Source organism: Chenopodium quinoa, unplaced genomic scaffold (genome assembly GCF_001683475.1).
Source record: "Chenopodium quinoa cultivar QQ74 unplaced genomic scaffold, ASM168347v1, whole genome shotgun sequence".
NCBI lineage: Eukaryota > Viridiplantae > Streptophyta > Magnoliopsida > Caryophyllales > Amaranthaceae > Chenopodium > Chenopodium quinoa.
Window position 1 is genome coordinate 1,160,100 of NW_018745413.1, and position 23,573 is coordinate 1,183,672.

General features: G+C 37.7%; 2 protein-coding genes across 3 annotated transcripts; one reads left to right on the top strand and one right to left on the bottom strand.

The window, feature by feature from the left end:
• Positions 1-209: 209 nt before the first annotated feature.
• LOC110713465 lies at positions 210-12,856 on the top strand. 2 transcript variants are annotated; one of them, XM_021891908.1, is made up of 8 exons: positions 210-2,772; positions 3,665-3,794; positions 3,921-4,003; positions 6,181-6,419; positions 8,233-8,319; positions 9,364-9,463; positions 9,977-10,181; positions 10,264-12,856. In XM_021891908.1, the coding sequence occupies exons 1-8, from the start codon at positions 631-633 to the stop codon at positions 12,264-12,266; spliced, it is 4,989 nt and encodes a 1,662-aa protein (XP_021747600.1). In that variant the 5' UTR covers positions 210-630; the 3' UTR covers positions 12,267-12,856. The 2 variants fall into 2 exon arrangements, with proteins under 2 accessions (XP_021747600.1, XP_021747599.1); XM_021891907.1 differs by having other exon boundaries at positions 211-2,772; positions 3,662-3,794.
• A 111-nt stretch (positions 12,857-12,967) lies between these two features.
• On the bottom strand, positions 12,968-14,348 carry LOC110713466 (uncharacterized protein YwkD-like). Its single transcript, XM_021891909.1, has 4 exons — positions 14,155-14,348; positions 13,783-14,013; positions 13,319-13,394; positions 12,968-13,219 (listed from the first exon to the last, which is right to left on the bottom strand). Exons 1-4 carry the CDS (start codon positions 14,236-14,238, stop codon positions 13,176-13,178), a joined length of 435 nt encoding a protein of 144 aa, XP_021747601.1. The 5' UTR covers positions 14,239-14,348; the 3' UTR covers positions 12,968-13,175.
• Positions 14,349-23,573: the final 9,225 nt, after the last annotated feature.

A 23,573-nucleotide genomic window follows, 5' to 3' on the forward strand; every position in this document is an offset into this window, starting at 1 on the left:
GTGTTTTTTTTTTAAACAAACATGTTAAAAAGAATGGGTTTCATTCCATTCTCTTTGATTACCTTTCTTCATTCCATTTCGATTTCCTCGGACGAACCAAACGGCCCCTTAGAATCTAAAGCGCTCTTATTTTATTTTATTTTATTTATTTATTTTTTAAATAACTCTTGTTTTTGTTTATTTTTTTTTTAAACCTTGTTTTTGTTTATGACATGAAAAAAATACGTACAGTAATTAACACAATTTCTATTATCTTTAAAAAAAACCTGCAAAAAAAGTAGTCTCTCTTTTAACGCACCAAGAAGCTTTGTTCGTGCTTCTCTCTCTTCCTCTCCTCATTTCCTGGTTGGATCCCTTCGTCGATTAATCAATTGTTACTTTGCCACTTCAATTCCCCTCTCAATTTTTGATAAGGTACGAGTTTATTGCAATTTCTTCATTTCGCCAAAATTTTAGGGTTTTGTCATTCAATTCAGTTTAGATCTGAGGAATTTTGTTTGTAGAATTAATTGCTAAGGCTCCAACTTTGGCTCGTTTGATTGTGTATTTTTGGTGAATATGATTGGAATTTCCATGTGAAAAATTGGGGATTTTTGGGGGTTCAGGTGATGGTGATGATTTGTAATTGAGATGGAGGGAAGAAATCGTAGTGGGCGTCATTCGGGTGGTGTGGTGAAGAATAGGAGCTCCTCAGGTTGTTTGATTATTAAGAAAAAGACTGATGGGGTTAGTGGGGTGGGATCTTCGAAAAGCCGAAAGCTCCATGAATCAAAGAAAGAGAAGAAGAGACCTAGGTTGAATGTTAGTGAGCCAGAGTCGAGTGATGAAGAGTTTTCGGAATTCTATACGAGGCGAGGGGTGAGTGGGGTGAATCAAGTTAGTGGTGGTGGTTCACTTATGTATGATGATAACGATTTCGATGAGGAGACGGGTTTTGGAAGTAATGGGTTGATGAGGGGGGTAGGGCCGAAACGAAGTAAACTTGATGTTTATGACTTTGATGAGTATGATGATTTGAGTGATGTTGAAATGATGAGGATGAGGCATTATTATGACCGAGGAATTGGGGGTGAGGAGAGAAGGTTTATGGGCGCGATGCCAGGGATGAATAATAGTAGTGGGTTGGATTTTGATAGTGGGTCGAGTAAGGGTGATATTATTTATAAAAGAAGGAATTCATTCCATGGGGGTTCTAGTAGTGATAAGATTAGTGTGGGTGATGTATATTCTGGTAAGAGAGGGTTTGAAATGAGAAATGAGCTTCCTGTTTCATTGGGGAAAGAGAAACTTGGTGGGTCTGATGAAGCTATTAGACTACAGGGCAAGAACGGCGTGCTTAAAGTGAGGGTCAAGCATAAGGAGGAGATTAGTGAACAATTTTCACAAAAGTATACACATGTCAAAGGAAATAATGTAGCTCTTAGGTCTCAAGAACTAGCTGCAAAGAACATTGCCATCCGTGCTTCACCATATTTAGAAAAAAATCTGTCTAAAAAGTCAATTACAGCAAATATGCTGGACAAAAATCAACAGAGAAAGCGGAAACCAGCCGAGAGCAGTGAGGAGAGTGATGAAGAAGCCAAGGATAGTGACTCTTCTCCGAAGCTGCAAACTGAAAGTATGCAAGTTAAGCAGTCCATGAAAAGAGGGAGGAGTGGAGGAAGTATGCAGTCACCTCAAAGTGCTCAGCCAATCAAGCTGAAGGAAGGGAAAGTCAAGCGTGGCAGTGGCACAGAGAAGCAGTTGTTACGTGAGAAAATACGGAACATGCTTCTCACTGCAGGCTGGACAATAGATTATAGACCTAGGCGGGGAAGAGACTACTTTGATGCGGTTTATGTTAACCCTACTGGTACAGCGTACTGGTCAATCATAAAAGCTTATGACGCACTACAAAAGCAACTCGAGGAAGAAGGGAGCAGCATGAAAGCTAGTGATGACTGCTCTTCGTTTGCTCCAATATCGGAGAATGTATTGAGTAAACTGACGAGGCAAACCCGAAAGAAGATTGAGAAGGAGTTGAAAAGGAAGAAAAGAGAGGAAGCAGGGAGTAAAGTTAAGAAAGAATTCACCAGTGGTAGCTTCGATGAAGATGAGTCAGATACTGACAGTGGAGGCAGTGGCAGACGAGACGACAAGTTGAGTTCATTTATGAAACGCAGTGGCAAATCCTTGAAAGGTGCATCGAAGGAATCCTATAGGGGTAAAAGCAATTCAAATAGTAAGATGCATGACAGGGGTGAAAAATTCATTCATGCAAGGAAAAGTAAAAAGATTGGCAGGTGTACGTTGCTAGTTCGTAATTCTGGGAAGGGGGTGAATTCTGTCAGTGATGGCTTCATTCCATACACTGGAAAACGTAATTTGTTGTCCTGGTTGATTGATTCGGGAACTGTGAATCTGAGTGAGAAGGTGCATTACATGAACCGTAGATGCACACGTGTCATGCTTGAGGGTTGGATCACAAGAGAAGGAATTCATTGTGGCTGTTGTAGTAAAATTCTTACTGTTTCTAAGTTTGAGATTCATGCAGCAAGCAAGCTTCGCCAGCCATACCAAAACATATATTTAAGCACTGGGGCTTCACTGATGCAGTGCCAGGTTGACGCATGGAACAGACAGGAGGAGTCTCTACGTAATGGCTATAATAAGATTGATGTTAATGGGGATGACCCTAATGATGACACCTGTGCCATTTGTTGTGATGGTGGGAATTTGATTTGTTGTGACAGCTGTCCATCAACATTTCATCAGAATTGCTTAGGCATCGAGGTGAGCTACTGCATTGCTTAATGTTTAAATTTATTCAGGATAAGATTTTAACTTATTGAAGCATTGTCATTAGGCTTCTATGTAATATCTATTGTGTTACCTCTCCAAACTGGTGTTAAAACTGCATGATAAGCTATGCTTAAGTGAAAAGAATTTAAGACAGTTAAATTTGAAGGTGATTTTTTAAAATATATCTTGTGCCCAACATTACTTTGTGCTCTAATGGCTTCTGTAGACCAAGTTTTACAACTAATTGTTCAGAGGCTATGATGAGATGAAGAAAACAAATCAGGAATTGAGGTGGCGGCAGGGGTTTGAAACTTGGTCACTTTGCACCCTTCATTTATATTGGATAATTTTTGTTAATTAATTACAGTAATTTATTTAAATATTATTATTTTCTGGGAGAGAAAGGGTGAGGGCGGGTTAATTTTGAGGGGTTGGACTGTTGGAGCTTTATTAGATCTTCATGGATTGATAAATTCTGTTTAATTAAGGACTTCCTTTGCTTCCTGAGCCATATGCATTTCTTTCTTATCTAAGCATATGGTTACTTAGTTGCTATGTATAAAAAGGCTCAAGGCACTAAGGCGTTTCGGAGTACCTTGTGCCTAAGTGAGGTGCATATAGTAAGCAATAAAAAAATTCTGAAAAAAAACTCTTTGTGCGCCTCAGGGGTGCGCCTAGGCGCGCCTTAGCTGTACCTCATCGAAGTCACCTCGCCTAGACCATAAAAAGCGCATGACCTCTAATGCCTTGCACCTAGGTGCGCTTTTTCAAACACTGCTTAGTTGCATTGTTAAATTTTATTTATTAATTTATATTTCTAGACAATGGTGGGTAGATCACATAAGCAGCTCATCTCTTATGAGAATGCACTTTCTTGTAGAAGCTTCCCCCTGGTGATTGGCACTGCCCACATTGTTCCTGCAAATTCTGTGGCCTTGCAGACATGAGTTTCAGTAAAGAAAATGACAACAGACAGGATGCAGTGCTCACTTGCAGTTTATGTGAGGGGAAATGTAAGTTTCCTTTTCTCATGTTTCCCTATTAGTGATATCAAGTATTCGTCCTATGAGATTCTGGTTCCTGACCAGCTGTTCATATTTTGTTTATGCCTTTTTAATATAACTATTTATATTCTCTAGATCATTGCTCTTGTGCGGAGGACTTCGATGATACTTCTAATTACTTGAACCGCCCTCCTTTCTGTGGGAAGACATGTCAAGAGGTATCCGTTTTCTATTTTTAAAATTTATTTAATGCCGTCTTTTTGTGCCATGTATGTCTTTTCACACAATTTTCTCTTTCTTAACAAATTGACTAGCCTTTTGGCCCGTCTGATCTATGTGTTATTACTTAGGTTAGTTTTATGTATAGGTATGTTTTTCAATAGTTGGAACTATTGATATAAAATACAAAGTAAATGTTTCATAACCATTGAGGTGAAACTTAAAAGGATAACAGTGAAACTGTGGAAGAAGACGAAGGAATTTAGTTAGGTATATATGCTTGAATATGTGGGATATGAAATGACATACTTTAAGTTATATTTTAAGTTTATGAGATGAAAAAACTATTTTTTATTATACTTTATATGCTTATGTAATGTATGTCAATTAATTCATCTTTATTTTATTATGTAGAAATAAAATGCTTCATTTTCTTATTTAAATTTGCAATTTACATTAGGACTTTAACATTATATAATAATTTTATTTTTATATTAAAAAGGGAATATAAAAAAAAGGAAAGATTAAGGGAGGTGACATGTGGCATGTGAGTGACTTGTGATGACATGTGGCATATGAGTGACTTATGATGACATGTGGCATATGAATGATTTGGTTTATGTTTTTAAATACTAAGTATAGATTCATTTATTTATATCCAAGAGAATTTTAAGATGTGTTGACTTGAAGTTAGAAAGAGGTGCCTTATTTTGGTTTGTTGACGGATGATATTTATTTTGTGCCTTCTTCTCTTATCATGATTTTGCATCATGAACAAACAATTTTCCCTTTATTTAAAATCATAATTATTTACATATTCATTACTTCCTATGTTTTTTTAATACTTGCAACGCTTCTCTTTCACCCTTGCTGATGTGTAACTTCAATAATTAATGTCTTTAATTATCAATATGCAAAAGTTATACACATTATATATTAAAATAATACTAATAAAGACAAATCTAACAAGATCCTACAAACTGAAGCAAATGAATAGTGTAAAAGTCAAACTATTGCAAATATAAGTAATAAGTCGGTTAATCAATCAATCAAAGCCTTGATCTCATAAATAGGGTTAGCTACATGAACCAAAAGTGATTATTCTATATAGTCATCCACATTTTTTTTTCCTCCATCCTTTAAAATTAAATGCCTCGTTCTCATGCAAATCAATGTACTCTATATCCTTCCTAACTCCTTCCAACAAAGTCATTTTCGGTCTTCCTCTCCTTCGTTTAACCCCTCCATGGTCCCACTCTTCCACTCTTCGTATCGGTATACCCTCGGGTCTTTGTCTTACATGCCCAAACCAACATAGGCGATTTTCCCTTAGTTTGTCTGCAATGTCTGCCACACTCACTTTCTTGTGTTTAACCTCATTTCCGATTCTATCATAGTGTTCCCACACATCCATCTTAACATGTGTTTCCGTAACATTCATCTTTTTAATGTGCTCCCTAGAAGTCCAACATTCTATACCATAGAACATCGGTCCTTATAGAATTTCCCCTTTAACTGTAAAGGATTGCTTCGGTCACATAATACTTTCGTGTCCGCTCTCCATTTAAGCTACCCCGACTTAATCCAGTGAGCTACGTCTTGATTATTGTCACCATTTTTGTAGATGGTTGACCCAATATATTTAAAACATTCAGTCATGGTCAAGTCCTTTCCGTCCAAGCTCACTACATCGTCACTTGTCCCCCTCTGTGTACCCAACATATTTAAAATATTCAGTCTTGCAAGTATAAGTAACGGAGAAATTTTTCTATGAGAATTTTAAAGATTGAGATTTTGGAGCTTATTTATTTTGAGCCTGCTCTATTCACGATTTGATGTCATGTATTCCTTGATAACATGTGGTCTAAATGAGGATAGCATCCTATTTTCTTAATAGTGTGTGAGAAACTATATACATTTGCTGCAGAATTAAGAATACTGTTTGAGAATATGCACAATGTGTCTTTTATATTTGGGGTATATTTTGCTTACTTACAGACCTGTTGAGATAAAGGCTTAAGGAAATTAGTCTTGCTTTCCTTCCCTATGAGTACATAAGTTCCAAACATTTAATATTTGGTTTGCTTTATCAAAAGCATTATGTTTTCATCATTTCAGATATTGTAACTGGTTGTTAAGTTTTTAACTTATTTCTGGGTCTTTGTCAATTGGACAGCTCTCTGAGCACTTTCAAAAGCTTCTTGGGGTCAAACATGAATTGGAAGCTGGATTGTTTTGGTCTCTTATTCATCGGACAGATCTAGATTCTGACACCTCTGTTCGAGGCTATCCACAGAGGGTGGAATGGAATTCGAAGTTGGCTGTTGCTCTTAATGTTATGGATGAATGTTTTTTGCCAATAGTTGACAGGAGAAGTGGGATTAATATGATTCACAGTGTTCTCTACAACAGTGGGTAAGAACAAAGAGTCATTGTATTTTCATTTTTGCATTTCCCTCTAAGTCATATGCCTTTTTGCTATAAAGATCCCAAGGCTAATCTCCATGTCTACTCTCTTAAGTTGTCTTGTAATGATGTATGCTAAAAGAAGTGTATCCTTTCTTCAAATTAAAGCCCTGATTGATTTTATTTTGCGATCTCCTACTCACAATTCTGATAGTCAATATCTTTCATTACTTATTACTCCTTCCCAAATTAGTTGCAACTCTTTTAGGCATTAAAGTTAGCTTGTTGACACATAAAATTGTTACTGGGAAAAAAAAATTGTTACTGAGAATTGTATCATTACTTCTTTAGGATGTCCCAAAGTAAGTGAGAAATAATAATATGTGATAGGTCATAGTAGGTAAATTAATCTGAGAGGAACAAAAAAAAAAAAAAAGATTTGGTCTCTTTCTTTAAAATGAATTGTATTAAATAATTGAACAATTCTTTTTGGAAAGTGTGCAACCATTTTTGGGACAAAGGGAGTATAATATTTGACATCTTGAGAAGGCATTTGGAGATGTAGGAATCAAATGGTTGACAAGATTCTTCAAAATGATTTTGGGAAATAAAAAGATGACATTGGAGTGGTGGAAACGTACCCTAATCCATTTGTATATGAATGAAGGTGGCATATGTGACAAGTGCCAACTATTAGGAGTCAAGATAATGAGTCGCATTAAAAAAGTAAAAAAACTATGGGATCAAGGGATTAAGGCTTTGATTAATTGATTGATTTATACTTTGGTTAGTTTCTTTAGCATCTCTTTACTTTTCTTGTTTAACTTTTCGCGGATGGTTCCTTGTGATGATTCATTTAGTTTATGGGCCTAAGGATTTGTTGTTGAAGAAAACCATCAAACCTAATCTACAAGATGCTAGAGATAGTTTGGTGCTCACAACCCAGACACCTTGAGGTTGGGAGGATGATAAGGCAATCCCACCCTTATTCTTCCCCTAGTGTGGGATTTGGGTTCAAGAGGAGATGAAAAGATATGGTCAAAGTTTTTTTAACTTCAACCATAGCAAACATGATTTGTATTTGTTGGCAGAGAAAATTATAGTTTTACATTAAGTTCGAAGTTGATCCATGTCTTCTGTAGAATCCGGGTTCATGTATTGCCCTTCTCTGCATAATATTGTGCATGCTAGGATTTTTCTGTTGGATTTGCTTCTGGAAGAGCACGTGTATTTGTTGATTGATCATTGGTCAAAGAAACATAATAGAAAAATGAGCCTTTTGAGGGCTTTCATTGTGTAATATGTTCATGCTTTGTATCATGGACAGTTCTATGAATATATATGGTGACATTTTCATTAAACTCACTAGATTGCTTTCTTACCATCTATTGTCTTTAAGATTAGGAAGAGACCCAACCAATTGACAGAAGTGTAGGATATTTAATTCCCCTTTTCCAGTGAGGTGGGTCGGAGCTCGACTGATTAAGTGACAGCAATGGTGTGTGGAATTGCAAATGTATCCTTGTCTCCCATCTACTCTGCAATCTGTTTTCAGGTTTACTGTCTGCACTTTGCACCTGGCTTTCTGAGGCAGTGAAACTTTTGGATCAATTTCTGATCTAAGCCTGTGTAGTAACATGGAAATTTGTCGTCTTTCTTTGATGGATCTGTTGTGATACATTGGTACAGACTACAGAGTACAATCTACAATAGCGTGTATTTTTGTATTTGAGCTTCAGTTATATTTGTCAGAAATCGTGTAATATACTAGCAAGTTGTCAAAATCGGAGTACCGAGGCTAACTGCTTTTTCCATACTGCAGGTCAAATATCACTAGACTTGATTACAGTGGCTTTTACACTGCTATTCTGGAGAAGGGTGATGAGATTATAGCTGCAGCTTCTATCAGGTATAGTGCTGCAAAAAATTTCATGGTGGTAATTGTTTATTGTTTGCTATAAGTGGTTCTGGATGGTAAGTGAATATCCTTGTATTTAATGTAATAGCCATAATGCTCATCGTGGTATAACTCTGCCTTTTTTTGTTTTTTTTTTCTTACCCCCGTTTTCCGTTTTCTGAATTGCTTATTTGAGTTACAAGTTCTACATGTGTTCTCATCACCAGTCACCTGTCTATTAGCTGAGCCCTAGTGCCCTACATAGGCTATTAGCTGAGCTGCCCTTGTAGTTTGTAGGCTCTGCAAGCTTGACCCTCTCATATTATCCCTACTTGTGAGTTGAAATGGGTAAAGGACTGAGCTTCTTTGATCATTCTATTTTCTTATGCTTTGGATTCTTTCATATTGCTCCGCTTCATTATAATAAATTTGTAACATCTCCTCTTTGTAAGAGCTTTCAAGTTTGCAAATTGAGACAAATTAAATATGGTATAAATAAAAATCTGAGCTCCCTGACTTTGGCTAAGTTTGAAAATTCTTGGATGGTAATCGATTTGGGGTCTGTTAACATGAATTGTCACAAGGAACCGTCCAAACAAGGAACAATTACATAACAGATATCGATTGAATAAAAGTTTGAAAAAAAAGGTGTGTAAAGTGAGAACCAGAAAGAGTATACAAATAAAATTTGATAGAGTTTTAAAGTGTGGTAAGGGAATGAGAAGAGAACCATGTGAGTAAACATGAAGGTTTGAGAGAACTTTAGCAAAGTAAGTAAAGTTTGCAAGAACACGACTTGATCGAATTATAAAATGTTAAAATCGTCAACTATCAAGAATCTGACTCGTTGATGCTCGTATATTTAGAGACCTCATTATTACCATTTAATCATCAAGCCTTATCCGCCTGTTGTGTAGGCCAATGCAGAGTTTGACTGTGATTAGCTTCTGTATGCTAATGTCGTAATTTTGTCTGCTTTCTCATCTGGATTACTTCCAATACTAAATTTTATATTTATTTCTGCCTGAGATTACATTTATGGGCTTTCTTTCTCAGGTTACGGAGTACACAGTTTGCTGAGATGCCATTCATTGGAACTCGTCACATTTATAGGCGTCAAGGGATGTGCCGTCGACTTTTCTCAGCCATTGAGTCGGTATGGCTGCAACTTTCCTGCTCTATGGTATTCTTAAAATTTCATGTTTTATGTGGAAAATCCTGCAATTTCCTTCCAAAGGGTATAGAACAATAAGGTCGGCAAGCATTACATTAATGTTCATGGAATAGTTCCGTCTTTGCCGGTGAGATTTGTACTTATTTTAGTTTTTACCTGAGTGATTCCATATAGTTTCAGCCTTAGTACATGCAGCAAGGTAACCTTATTGAGTTTGAGCAAGGATTTATAAAATGCAGAGCCATGATAATTCTTTATCATCTAGTTACTGTCAATGAATGGAATTGATATCTGAGGTGTGCTCGCTTATTGTTGAACTTGGAATCTCTACAAATTGACCTTTGAGCAAATGCCTGGTTACTTCAGCTTCTGAGATTTTATTGTTTGTTGATACACTCCCATATGACTATCCTGATTGCAAGATGAATTGAAATTTTTGATGTAGTACATGCTATGTACAGTTGTAATGATGAGGTTTTTTCTTCCATGTCCCAGGCTCTCCGCTCACTTAAAGTTGAGAAACTGCTAATTCCTGCTATCTCCAAGTTGATGGATACCTGGACTACTGTTTTTGGTTTCAGTACTCTTGAGGAATCAGATAAGCAAATCATGAAAACCGGAAACATGTTGGTGTTTCCAGGAACTGATATGCTCCAAAAGAAGCTATTGGATCAAGGCATCAGTAATAGAGGCTTAGCAGGTAAACAATGGTTTGAAAAAGTATTTGAATAGTCTTGTACCCTGCTTCATCGAGTTTAAATAAATTATGCATTATTTTGTAGTGGCAGGAGCACATTCATTTGAAAATGATCAGAATGCCTTAGTCATGCCTGGTTTAGGAAAGAAATCCGATCTTCACTCCCCTCCCGAGCTTTGCACGGCTGCTGCAGAACCAGAGAAAGAAGAGATGAAAAACATACCTGTTACTGATTTTGGTTATCTTGATGCCATTTGCACAGATGATAAGTCGATGCATAGTGCTCTTGCAGAATGCTGTGGCAAAGTAAATCCTTTGCCTACTGAAAATGAGGAGATAAAAGAAATTTCTGTTACTACTAGCTCAGAACTGCAGCTGGATACCAAGCTCAACGAGTCTGCCGGTGATTTGATGGATCACATTTCTGCTGGTGCAACTGTAGAGGCTGCTACCCCATGTGATTCCAATGACAATAAGCCTTCATTGCATACTGCTTCTGCAGCTGTTTTCAATGAAGCTGAGCCACTAGTTTCAAATGAAGGAATCCTAGAAACTACATGCTCTGAACAGCTGCTGGACACAAAGCTCAATGAGTCCATTGGTGATGTGAACGATCAGATTTCTGCAGATGCAAGTGCAGCAACTGCCGCCCCACATGATTCCTGTAAGCCTTACCTAGAAATTGATTCTGCAGCTGTGCCTGTGTCAAGTGAAGTTAAGCCACTAGTTTCAGATGAAGAAATTTTGGGGTCTACAGCCACTGGAAAGCAGTTGGTTAACAAACTCTATGAGTCTGCTGGTGATGTGAAAGATCACATTTTTGTAGATGCAAGTGAGGAAAGTTTTTTGGATGATTCATCTGTAAGCCATTATGTGGGGGTATCTGCTGACTGTAAATTGACACAGGGAGCTAACTTAGGTGTTGCCAAATCAGGGTCACCTACTGCAAATGGTAAATTAGCTGTTACTTCTGATAAAGATCTGTTAAATGAGTTTCAAAGGAGTGATAACGAATACCAGAGGGATGAGGTTTTATTTTCCGAAACTGAATCTGTTGTTCATGGGAAAGATCACTCTTTATCAGAAGAACCTCATGTTGATGTTTTAATGGATAAACCTATGATAGAACCAACAGCTGAACATATTATTCATCATCCTCCAGATGTTCAAACAAATGACTTTCATGTAGTCCCAGAGGAAAATGATGTTTGTTTTGGTTCACAGTCCTTGCATGTGTCCGACAATACTGATCTAGATGCAGCTCATGAACCCAAGATCAATGTTTCTGGTAACACAGCTGCTTATGAGAATGCTCACTCTTTTTCAGAAGCATCTCATGTTGATGTTGTAATGGAAAAACCAATGATAGAGCCTATAGCTGAAGATAATATATTCCATCATCCAGAATTTCAAGCAAATGATGCTCATATAGTCCCAGCTAAAGCTGATGGTTTTCCTGACTCAAAATCCTTGCATGTTTCCAATAATAATGATTTAGATGCAGCTCATGAACCAAAAATCCATGTTTTTGGAAATTGTGCTGATAATGGAAAAGATATCTCTTCATCAGAAGCATCTCATCTTGATGTTGTAATGGAAAAACCTATGTTAGAACCTCCTGACGATAATGTTTCTCATCGTCCAGAAGTTGAAGTGGATGATGCTCTCCCAGCTGAAATTGATGTTTGTTCTGGTTCACAATCCTTAAATGTATCTGACAATATCAATCATGATCCAGTGCATGAGCCTAAGATCCTTTTTTCTACAAATGTTATGGAATGTAGTCAGACCATAGAAGCAATGCCTGTTGATGACAGGGCATGCAAATCTCCACGGTATGCAGGTCTCAGTACCAGTCCAATAGAGAAGCCTGGGATTGCTGAGCAGCCAACTTTAGAAGGTGAGGTGCAGCATGTGGAAGTTGTTAATGTCCAACCAATGAGTAGATTTTCTTGTGAAGTTTCTGTCAATGCTGCTGATGCAAACACAAATAATAGTGAGGATCCTCCTCTTGTTTCAGATGATGGCAGCATTGTAGTTACGGGCTTGTTGTGTGTCTCTGAGCTCCATGATCAAGGTATAATGTAAATTAGACATCAGATAACAGTAGAGACAGGAGTCGCCTGTGCTAGAACAGCATTGAGGTAAGCTTGACATACCGTAGATTGGGCACATGTTGATGCTTAGTTTGCTCCATGTGAACTGTGGAGGAAGTTTGGTAAAAGTTCTGGAATCTGATGACTTTCCATCATTTTCAACGTGGTTGGAATGTTTCAACTGGTCATGAATTCGTTAGTCCACTTGGTTTGGTTGCAATATTCTAAACCACTTGGCTGTGCCGCTGAACAACTCAATGTGGCTATGATTTTTCTACATAGAGGGTTCTGTATTCTGGCCCTTAATTAATCAGAGGTTGATCCTGAAAGGTGAGATAGCTAGTCTATATGAGTGCTACAAAATTTTGGAGATGGAGCTTCAGCACTGAATTTTGTCCGTGAACCCAATGTAATGTTGTGTTGATGTGTATAAATTGGCGTATAGATCAAGGGCAGGCTTTATTATATACTCATTATCATGTGTAATTTATGCCGGTTCATCGCATGATAGCAGTAGCTGCTGTTATTCGTAATGTTAAATTTGATTATGAATTATCATCAATTGATGAAGTTAACCGGTAACATGATGTACCAATTTTCTGAATTTTTCAGATCATTGGTTCCCAATAGTATGATATGTAATTTGTTGAATATATACAACCCAAATAACCAAAAAAAAACAAGTAAACAACAAACCCAAAAAAACACAACAAAGTTAATAAATTACCTCCAAACTTGTGATTATTCCTAATTACAAAAGTTCGAATTCATCTAAGACGATTGCCTACCCTTGTACTTTGAGATTACAACTTGTGATACGTTGAAATTCAAGACTTATACAGGTTTGCTTCTAGTCAATACCATGATACTAATCTTATTCAACAACTGAATCTTAGGATAGTTACTGAGATGGAGTTCCGAAGTTCCCCACTTCTAAGCCATTACCTGAAGAGACAATTCACAAGAACAAAGTTATAAACCACTACTGTAGTAACAAAATCTAACTTCAGATAATAAGCCTTGGCAAGAGAATCAAAAACCTACCATCTGGGTCAAAGAAAAATACTTGCTTTGTCTTTCCATCAGGTTGAGTTTTTTCAAAAGTCTCAATTCCCTTCTCCTGTATATCAACAAAAACATTATAATCTCATTAATTCGACGTCAACAACAGTTGAACTGTGTCCTAAATTACAGGTTTAATTTTCTCTGAACACAGGAATTAACAAATTTTTGTTACATTGTCATCAATTCATCCATCTAAATAGCTAATACTACTACAGGGTGAGTTCTATAATAACTAACAAGGAGTACATTTTAGTAAACCCAAGACTATTTCATCTACGGGTTTATAGTGTATATACACTCGAGTGTATAACAAAAATCAAGTAACCCAAGCATTATTCTCCATTTAGGGAAAAGGCAGTTGAAATTAACAATTCCTCAGCTGTTAACAAAAATAAATAGTCATAAAATACCAGATTAATCAAAAGTTGAAATTGATTAATTACCTTGAGAGATTGAACAAATTCATCGAAATTGGAAACAGCGAAGGAAACATGATGACCTCTAGGAAGGTTCTTAGGATCCTTAACAGAAGAATCGGTACTGTACGGACCTTCTGGAAGTTTCGTAGAAGGATTCCTCTGAATGAGATGGAGAGAAAAAGAAGGGGGTAGCTTCATCCATATAACCTCAAATTCACCGTATTTAGGACTATCTATCTGCTCAAATCCAAGTACCTGCCACAAAATAATTTAATTCGATAAATCATACTCCGTAATATACTACTTCCTCAGTCTCAAATTCGAAAAAGCACAATTAGAACAAATACACAACTAAATCCGGACCGAGGTAGTATAATGTTGAAATGAGAAAAGAACCTGTTGGTAGAAAGTGGCAAGGCGTTTGATATCAGCGGATTCTCTGGCTATGTGGTTAAGGCATACTCCTTTGGCAAGCGCCATCTTTCGTCAGAATTCTTGCTGCTGATCGGTGCCTTAAATGAATTAGTTTTCTACTTGAAACCCTTTTTTTTTTTTTTTTTTTTTTTTTTTTTTTTTTTTGAAGGAGTTCTACTTGAAACTTGGCTTACAACACATAAGGAATATGTCTTTTGTATGATTTCGGGAATGATCTCGTGCCAGAGATTCCTTATTTCCTCCTCATAATACGATTAGGGACAAGGAAAGTAGGGAGTCGCCAACAAGTTTTTAAAGAACATGTAAATCGTTTATGGATCGTAATAGGCAACCATGAATAAAGGGACAACGATAGACAACAACGATTGACCCGTGACGGTTACACCCCACTCATAATCTATGAGATTACTAACTCCATATGATTCGAAACCATGAAAGGAGGATCTGGGATGATGGTACGAAGTGAGTCATGGAGTTACATTCGCCCGTATTAGCATTTACTCGATTCTTATAGTGAAAAGTGATTCTTGCGATTTCAAAGGCATACAAACAAAGATTCAATTTGCTACAAACTATTATTATGCTAAATTGGTTGAGTATTAATGCAACACATACTTTTTAAATATTCTGATTACTTGATTTAATAACAAGATAAAAAAAGAAACAAAACCGATCGTCCAAATCATCTTATTAGTCGTGATTTTCAATTACATATTTCCTTTAAACATGCAATATGTTTATCAACAACAATAATAATAATAATAGAATCAACATTATTATTGGAAGCAATTCAACAATAACTTGTTAGTCAAATCAAATAATAATAATAAACCTAATCATGATACTAGCAACAAGAATAAAAATAAGAGTAATTAAGTGATTATTACTCACTTTCCGCATTTCCTTGAATTGCTACATCATGAATAAACTGTTAGTAAGTTTAATAAAAATATAAATCAAGTGGAAATTAAATTAAATAAATGTAGAGTTGATTCGGTCCAAACCTTCAGTTAATTATACCTTTCACGCTTTCATTTAAGTACAGAAGTTCGGGTATTGTATGGACCCCTTGGAGTGCTTAAGGAAGGAATGAAGGAAGAATAGGGAGGCTAGTGTTTAAGCTAAAGAGGGAGAAGATAATGATTTTGTATAGAGAGAGAGAATGACTTTTGGTGCCCCGAATTGTATAAAGGAGGGGGGTATTTATAGGAAAAATAAGTACAGTGAACCCTAAAAAGATAAAACTCGAGTTTTAGGGCACCGTGACACGACAGAGGTTGATGTGACATGTTACAGATTGTCGTGTCACAGTGCACTATTTTGCTCAAAAATGATATACCACGTGCAGTTGTGTACGTGGAGAAAAAACACAGAAAATTCCCGTGTCACGGCATGTGTGTTGTGACACGGCAAAGAATACGGTGACGCAGTGTACTATTTTTCCAAAAGAAACACGGAAAATACATGGGAAAGCACCGTGTCACTGCAAAGAATGTCGCGAAGCGACAATGTCCACCGTGGCGCGACACGTGGCGCCGCGTCACGGTGTACTGGCTTTCCAGATTTGCGTCCAAATTCATAAATGAGTGAGAAAACTTGAAAAGTACAAGGAAAAAGCACCGTGACACGGTGAAAAATACCGTGTCCTGGCAATATGCACCATGCCACGTAAGCTTTTGTCGTGACACGACATTTTAGCTGTTGCGTAGTAATTTCAGTTTTTTTACGCATTTTTAAAATTATGATAAACTTTTGATCTGTAACTCGGAATAAGACGTATAATATATCATTAGAAAGCTTATCAAGTCTAATTTTCAATGAAATTAGAATTTGGTCAAAATAATTTGTAGATTTTTAGATATGACCGTTTTAGTGAAAGGGTCTCGGTTTTGGGCCGAGTTTAGTATTTTGCTCATATCTTCTTCGTTTTAAATCGGTTTTGTGATGTGAACACGAAAAGTGAAAAATAAGTTATGTTTAGGGAAATGAGCTAGGAATTGGAAATATGGATTTAAGCACTCCAAATATTAAGTACTCCACCCGACCAATAATGGCGGTTAAAGGTTGTTCATCATTGGGTTTGATTTTGGGAGACATTTTAAGGTTTCTACAAAAATGTAGCCTAGTTTCGCTGGACTTGTTGGTAGTTTTTGAGATCGGGGTGGCTGGGCTGGCAGTTATGGGGGTCAGGGTTAAGTTAGTTGGGGTTTTAGACGGTTGGACAACGAGTTTCGGTGGTTATGAGGGTGCGGCCGACCAATTTCCGTCGTGTTTAGGGTTTTGCGGTTGGGTTGGGGGTGGTTTCGATGGATTTCGACGAGTTTTGGGGATGGGGTGGCGGTTTATGGGGTTAGGGCTAGGTTAGGTGGGGTTGTGGAAGGTCGGCCAGCCAGTTAAGGTGGTTTCGGTGGTCAGGGGTTGGCTGGGAGGTGGTTTCAGTGGTCGGGAGTTTGCTAGGAGGTGGTTTCGGTGGTCGAGAGTTGGCTGGGGAGGTGGTTTCGGTGGTCGGGAGTTGGCTGGGAGGTGGTTTTGGTGGTCGGGGGTTGGCTGAGAGGTGGTTTCGGTGGTCGAGGGTTGGCTGAGAGGTGGTTTTGATGGTCGAGGAAAGGTGGCTGGGAATTTTTTTAATTTGATTATTTAAATGTTTTTGTTTTTGAATTTTTTTTTGCACCAATCACATGTTGACACGTGGCTTTTTAAAAAAGAAAAAAAAACTTTTTCAGCAGGTTACCAGTCACTAGGACTATTATTGGCAAACATATCCCATAGTTAGGATTATTAGACATTAAACCTTAGTTGAGATTATTAAAACTAAAGTGCCTACATATAGTTGAGATTATTAAAGTGTATTTTTCCTAAAAATTTAACCAACCAATCTAGATAATTTTAAGCAAAATTTGTCAAATAATACCTTTTATAACCCTTTTATTGTTAAAAAAACACCTTATGATTTTATTTTATTTTATTTTTGTTAAAACACACTTAAAACCAGAATTTTTTTTTGTAAAACAAACCTTCCCCGGTTTTTACACCATTGACTCGTGACGTGAGGGCACATTCTCATAATACCCCATTTCACTCTCCTCAAGCCACTACAACCATAAAGCCTAGCCACCCTAGCCACTGACACCACCGCCTAGACGACACTAGAACCACCTCTCAACCGTGGATACCACCACCAATCAACATAGCCACCATTAGTCCATTACCGCCCACCCAAATAACAGAAAAACCACACGAAAAATCACATCTATATTTCTCTCTCCTCCTTTTTCACTCTCTCCCTCTTAAGATCTTCAATTTTTTGCAACTTTTCCTTAGATCTAACAATGGAGCAAGAATCCTTAACAAAAACCCACATTAAATCCACCACAAATTACTAACTTTAATCTTGTTCCTGATGGTTAAGGTTGGTCACTATTTGTCGTGGATCGTTGCGCTGACATTGGAAGAGCTAAGGATGGCGTGGTTGTTATGGATGAAGAAAGGGAGGAGGGTTTTTTTGGATAGGTTTAGAGTGATTTGGGTGGGCTCTGGGCGATAATGGTCGCTAGGTTGATGAGTGGTGGTATCTGCGACTAAGAGGTGGTTCTAGTGGCGGCAAGGCGGCGGTGTTGGCGGCTAGGGTTTGCTAGGATGTGGTTGTGGTGGCTGTGAGGAGAGAGAAACGGGATATTCTAAGCACGTGAGACTCACGTGAGGGGGTCAACTGATGAGTGTCATTTATGGCACTCATTTGATGAGTATTTAGCTTGTTTTTACCTTATTTTCATAGCTTTCTTACTTAATAAATGTTTAGTTTTATATTTTTTTTCTCTATTTTACCTCTTCTATCTCATTTTGTGTTTTTATGGTTTTTCTAATATTTTCTCTTTTATTTGTTCTCTTTTTGTTGTTTTAGTTGTCTTTCTTTTATTATAGATTTTATAGATTTAGCTTTCATTTTATTCTAGTTTATTTTCATATTCATTTCATTTTTCTTTCCTTTATTATATTTTATTTTGATTTCTTTTATTCTTTTATTCTTTTATTCTTTTTATTTTCATTTTAGTTCTATTAATTTTTTTTGTTGGTTTTAGTTTCCTTTTACTTCATTTTCCCCTTAGTTTGATTTGTGTTTTGTAGGTGAATAATCCAGTCAAGTTGTGCATTTAGAAGGCTGCCCTTCTCACGGGCATTACCTTAAGTGCATCGATGATATCGACGAGCCGCACCAACTTCTCAACCACTCAAGTGTTCCCCTGTTGCCGCAATCGACTCTTGACAGCCCACGCAACACCCAAAACAAATACCAATAAGCCACCATATTCACGCCACAAACCACCACCTTTCTCACCTCCAAATTCAGCCACCAATGCAACCTTATATCAGCTGCACTCCTCCACTCACACACCTCCTTATTTCCCCAATTCACCAACAAATACAACAACTCCTAGCAGCCTCGGTATCACCCAAAATCTGCCACGAACAGCAGCTTGCTACCTCCACTACGCCTCCAGCCTTGCCACCATTTTGTACCACATATACACCTCCTTCACCACCGGAATTCAGCACCCACAACCCCTGCTCTAGCTCGCCAAAACAGCAATCACCACCGCCCAAATAAGCCACCTATTCTCCCGCCACTCCTATCCCGCAACAACCAATTAGCCACTTTCACACCACCTTCTACCTCCGTATTCCGTAGCTAGCAGCCATGAAAATGGTGCGCACGCGAAGATCTTTTTATGCGTGCGCACCGCAACATCCTGAAGCTAGATCTAGCAACCTCAAGTATGGTGCGTGCGAGAAGACCTAGTTCTGCGCACTCATCAATGGGCTTATTTTGAGCCATTGATTTTGATAAAGCTTCATGATCAAAGGGCTGTGATGGTGTTTGATTAGTGGGTGATTAGGTGTGCGAAGCATGGGATTATATCCCATATAAAGAGCAACGAAGTCCACTGACTTCTTATTTCAACTTGGTTTTTGTTTTCAATTCTTTTTAGGAAAAATTAGAAAAAATAATCCCAACTTTCATCAATTTTGATAGAATAATCCCAACTTTGGATTATACTGGAATAATCCGAACTTTAGGGGTAATTCTTTTTCTTCAATCCTAAGCCAGTCAACAAATGTCAATGACTTGATATTACAGGTTATATGCCACGTGTCAAGAAGCAATTAATCCAAAAAAAGAAAAATAAAAAAAATATTTTATTTTAAAAAAAAACCAGGAAACCCTTATCTCCCTTCTTAACCCCCGTAACCCCCACCACCACCACCTGCCACCGTCGACCGCATCAACCCCTCCCTTCCCCTGCCCCAACTGTGCGCCTCTTTCACCCCAAACCCCAGGTGCCAGTGTCGTGACCCACCTCCACCCTCAATCCCCTCCTTTCCCGATTTGGTTTTCCGCCCTCCATAACGGAAATCTCTTTAAACCCCCTCCAACCATTCAAAACACCCTAAAAACCCCTCCCCCACTCCCGCAAACCCCCAACAACCACCTCCTCACCGTCGAAAACCCCCTCCAACCATTCGAAACACCGTCGAAACACCCTCAAAGCGAATTGGATGGAATTTTCAAAATGGGTAGTGGAGGGTTTTTATAGGTGGTTGCGTGGGGATTTCGGGGAGGGGACTGTGGCTAAGGGGAAGCGCCGGAGCGGCGAGTCTAGTGGTGGGGGAGGGACGAAGGTTTGGCAACCGAGGTGGCTGGGCTATGGTGGTGGCGGGTTGCCGGGGTTGTTCTCAGGGTGGTTGGGGTTTTCGCAGGCTGGGTAGTTTTTTTTTAAATTTTTTTATCCAATTACTGTACGACACGTGTCATTTTGTATAAAAAAACCCATTGAACCGGTAACCAGTATTTGGGATTAAAGAAAAAGAACTACCCTCAAAGTTCAGATTATTCTAGTATAATCCAAAGTTGGGATTATTCTACCAAAATTGATGAAAGTTGAGATTATTTTTTCTAATTTTTCCTTATTTTTAATTCTTATTTTTATTTTTCTTTTCATTTTCTTTTTCCTTTTTACTTTCGTTTTGTTTTCTTATTTTATTTTAGTTTCTTTTCCTTTTCTTTTTCTCTTTTATTTTCTTTTAACCTTGTAAATATAAATACCCATTTTTGGGTTAGAGAGAGAAAGGTAGTAGAATTAGAATTAGAATTAGAATTCATATTTTTAGCTTAGGTTGAGAGCTTCTCTCTCTTGTTTTTAGGGATAGTTTAGGAGTAGTTTTAGAGAGAGAAAGTGAAGGATATCAATGGTGGTTTGAGAGATTGAAGATTCAATGGCGACAATTGTATTGAAGATATTCTTAATTAATCAATGGGCATTTCTCACTCTATCCCATCTTATTGCTTTGTTCAATTTCATGTTTGTTTGGTTTAATTTTGATGTTTGATTCTTGATAATGTAATTGTTCTTGATATTTTGTTGATTCTTGATTTCTTTAGTTGATTGTTGATAGATGATGATTCTTAAGTAGTTGTTTGGCTAGGAAATGGATGAAACTTGTATGATTGATTGATTGTGATTAATTTGGGAATTGTGTTGATTGATTTTTGAGATTAAAGTGATTAATGAAGGTTTGCATGTGTGTCATTCGATTAGGCCTTGAGAATTATGCTAGATTGCATTGTAATTGCTAATGACACGACCAATTGATTTAGGAATTGCAATTATTGATTGATTTAGATTGTGATTCTCTTAGTTTGTCATTCATAGTGAACCCTAGCTTAACAAATAGGAGGTAGCTCTTTGATTCCAATTGATAGCTCTTATCATTAGTCTTCAAAATCTTTGATTGGCATGATCTTCTCAAGTTGTTGCAATTGTCATGATTACTTGTTGATCCCCATTCCTAGTGTTTCGTTAGTTTGGTTGTTTGTTTTGTTGTTAGTGTAACCTCTTACCTTCGATTTTGACCTAGCTTAAGCGCATAATTGAGAGTGGTTGAACATTATCGTTTCTTTGGGTTCGACCCTTGACTTACCTCTATATTCGTATTTAGGTTTGTTAAGTGTTTATAAATTTAGTTTGACTTAGGGAGGATTAGATAACGACCTAGTTTTCCCATCGTCATCAACGCCGTTAAACCAAAGTTAATGGTCTGAAAACAGGGTAAGGTGTGTTCTCACAAAAAAAAAAAAAAAAACTTATTTTAGGTGTATTTTGAGAAAAAAATAAAATTATAAGGTGTTTTTTCACAACAAAAGGGTTGTAAAAGGTGTTATTTGACAAATTTTCCTAATTTTAAATTAGTATGACAACCTAAAAATCAAAGTAATGAAATTATTCCAATAGAGAGAGGATATTAGGTTATATTCCTTTAAACAAAACAAAAATTGAGAAATTTTAATTGGTATCCTTATACTTCTTGTTTAGGGGTATTTTTACCCCCTTTTATGATCAAATGAGAGGCTAGCAAGTGGCCCAATTATAAGCTGACACGTGGCATCCTGCTCAGCTAAAAAGAGCCAATTAGAGCATGACACGTGGCCTAAAGAGAGATATCAGAAAATGAAGGGCTCAAAGCCCAGTGAGGAAACATGCCTATCATTAAGGAAACCCTAATACACGTGTCAACAACGTATAAGGAAGCCGATCTTCCTAGGTTATAAAACCCTAGGAGCATGATCTCCCACTTTCCTATAAATACCCCATCATTTCATGATGAAAAAGAAAACACACACAATTCCCAAAGGCACAATGCCTAAAATATGCTTTCACTTCTCTCTACTTTCTCTCTCTAAAATTCCATTTTCGGTCACTAACTTGATCGTCGGAGGCGGATCTCCGGTAAACCAAAGATCCGTTGTTTTGCAGGTGTTCTGGCCGTACGAGAGTAGCATTTTAGATCCGTCTCCCGAGGGAATCCATACCCCCCTTCAAGTTATCCAAAAAATCCATGAAACATTTGGCGCCGTCTGTGGGGAGACACATTTGGAATGTCACTTAGCCATATCTGAACACCAAATCATGAAATAGAACTCTTCGTTAGAAATGTAACCCAATGTGAGGGCAAAGTTGTAATTCTTCTAGATCGTCTAAATTGACGTCATTCTTAAGAAAATGAGACGAACTCTTGTATGAAGATAAGACTTGCGCGGCACTAAAACCCAAAGTCATGATCATAATAAGGGTGATCATTATTATGATTGTCAAAAAAAAAAATCAAATAAAATTTTCGTCAAGCTACATTGTTTGATGCGTGCCCGCGAGCTAGTCAAACGACTTGTTAAATGGATGAGGAAAAGCGTCCGAGCAAAAGCAAGAAGCTCGAAGTTCGTGGACACAGGTATATCTACTCATACAGAGCATCCAAGTATCATGTACGAGAAAAATAGAAAGCATGCTGACGTAAGCACGCATAGCTACTTGTACAGGGCAGCCAAACAGCCTGTCCGAGCAAAATTCAAAAGCTTGCTTACACAAGTACAACTACTCGTACACGAGAGCCAAGCAGCATGTACGAGAAAAAAGGCACAACAGACACGCCGAGTAGAATGTCAAGCAGGGGCATTCCCTAGCTAAACTACTTGGCCATGAAGACCAAACGATAGATGAATCCATTCGGCCCTATAACGAACGGACGGACGGATGAATACCAGGAAGTCCTAAAAATTACCCAAGGTATTTTTACCTAAATAGGGAAAGGACATTCCTAGGGGTACATGCCCTTAGAAATTTACAAGTTGAGAAAATACTTGAGATTTCATGAGTACGTTCGAGAGATAGCGTCAAAAGACGACTCAATGCCACAAAAAAAATGCAAGTGGAGTACATGAGTTAGCTGTTGCCGCTTTCTTGCTACAAGTATATTAATTTATATATACATCAAGGAGAATATTCCCATACACTTGCATTTCACTTGCTAACAAAGCTAAGGCCTAAGGTGCCATTACTTTCGGTCAAACAAGTAGAGAATTTCTCCATTACAAGCATCATTTTCAAATGGAAAACATATTCATCAAAGTTGGCCGATCTGACTGGAAGCTAAACCTTCTTGGCCGAGAAGCCTAGCAGCATGGCCGAGAGAAGAGGCAAACCATGCCCTTCAAAGCATAACAACTCGGCCAAGGCATCCTGACCGAGCATAGCAGGTGATATGTCCATTTTATATAGTAATTTACCCCCGTCCCTTGGTCATAATTAGTAGTGTTTTTGGCTCTTTCGAGCCACTTTTATTACTAATTTGTGTTTTCTAGTGTTTTCGTAGTTTTAGTTGTATTTTATAGGAAATTGCACTCTTGGAGCATTTTCGCGGGATTTATGGATCAACTACGGAAGCTAGAAGGACACGGCCACTTTTGAAGCCCAGGATCGGTGGGAGCCGATGATTAAGGGCTCGGTATGAGATACCGAGGCTAGTGGATCATTTAATCAAGACCCGAT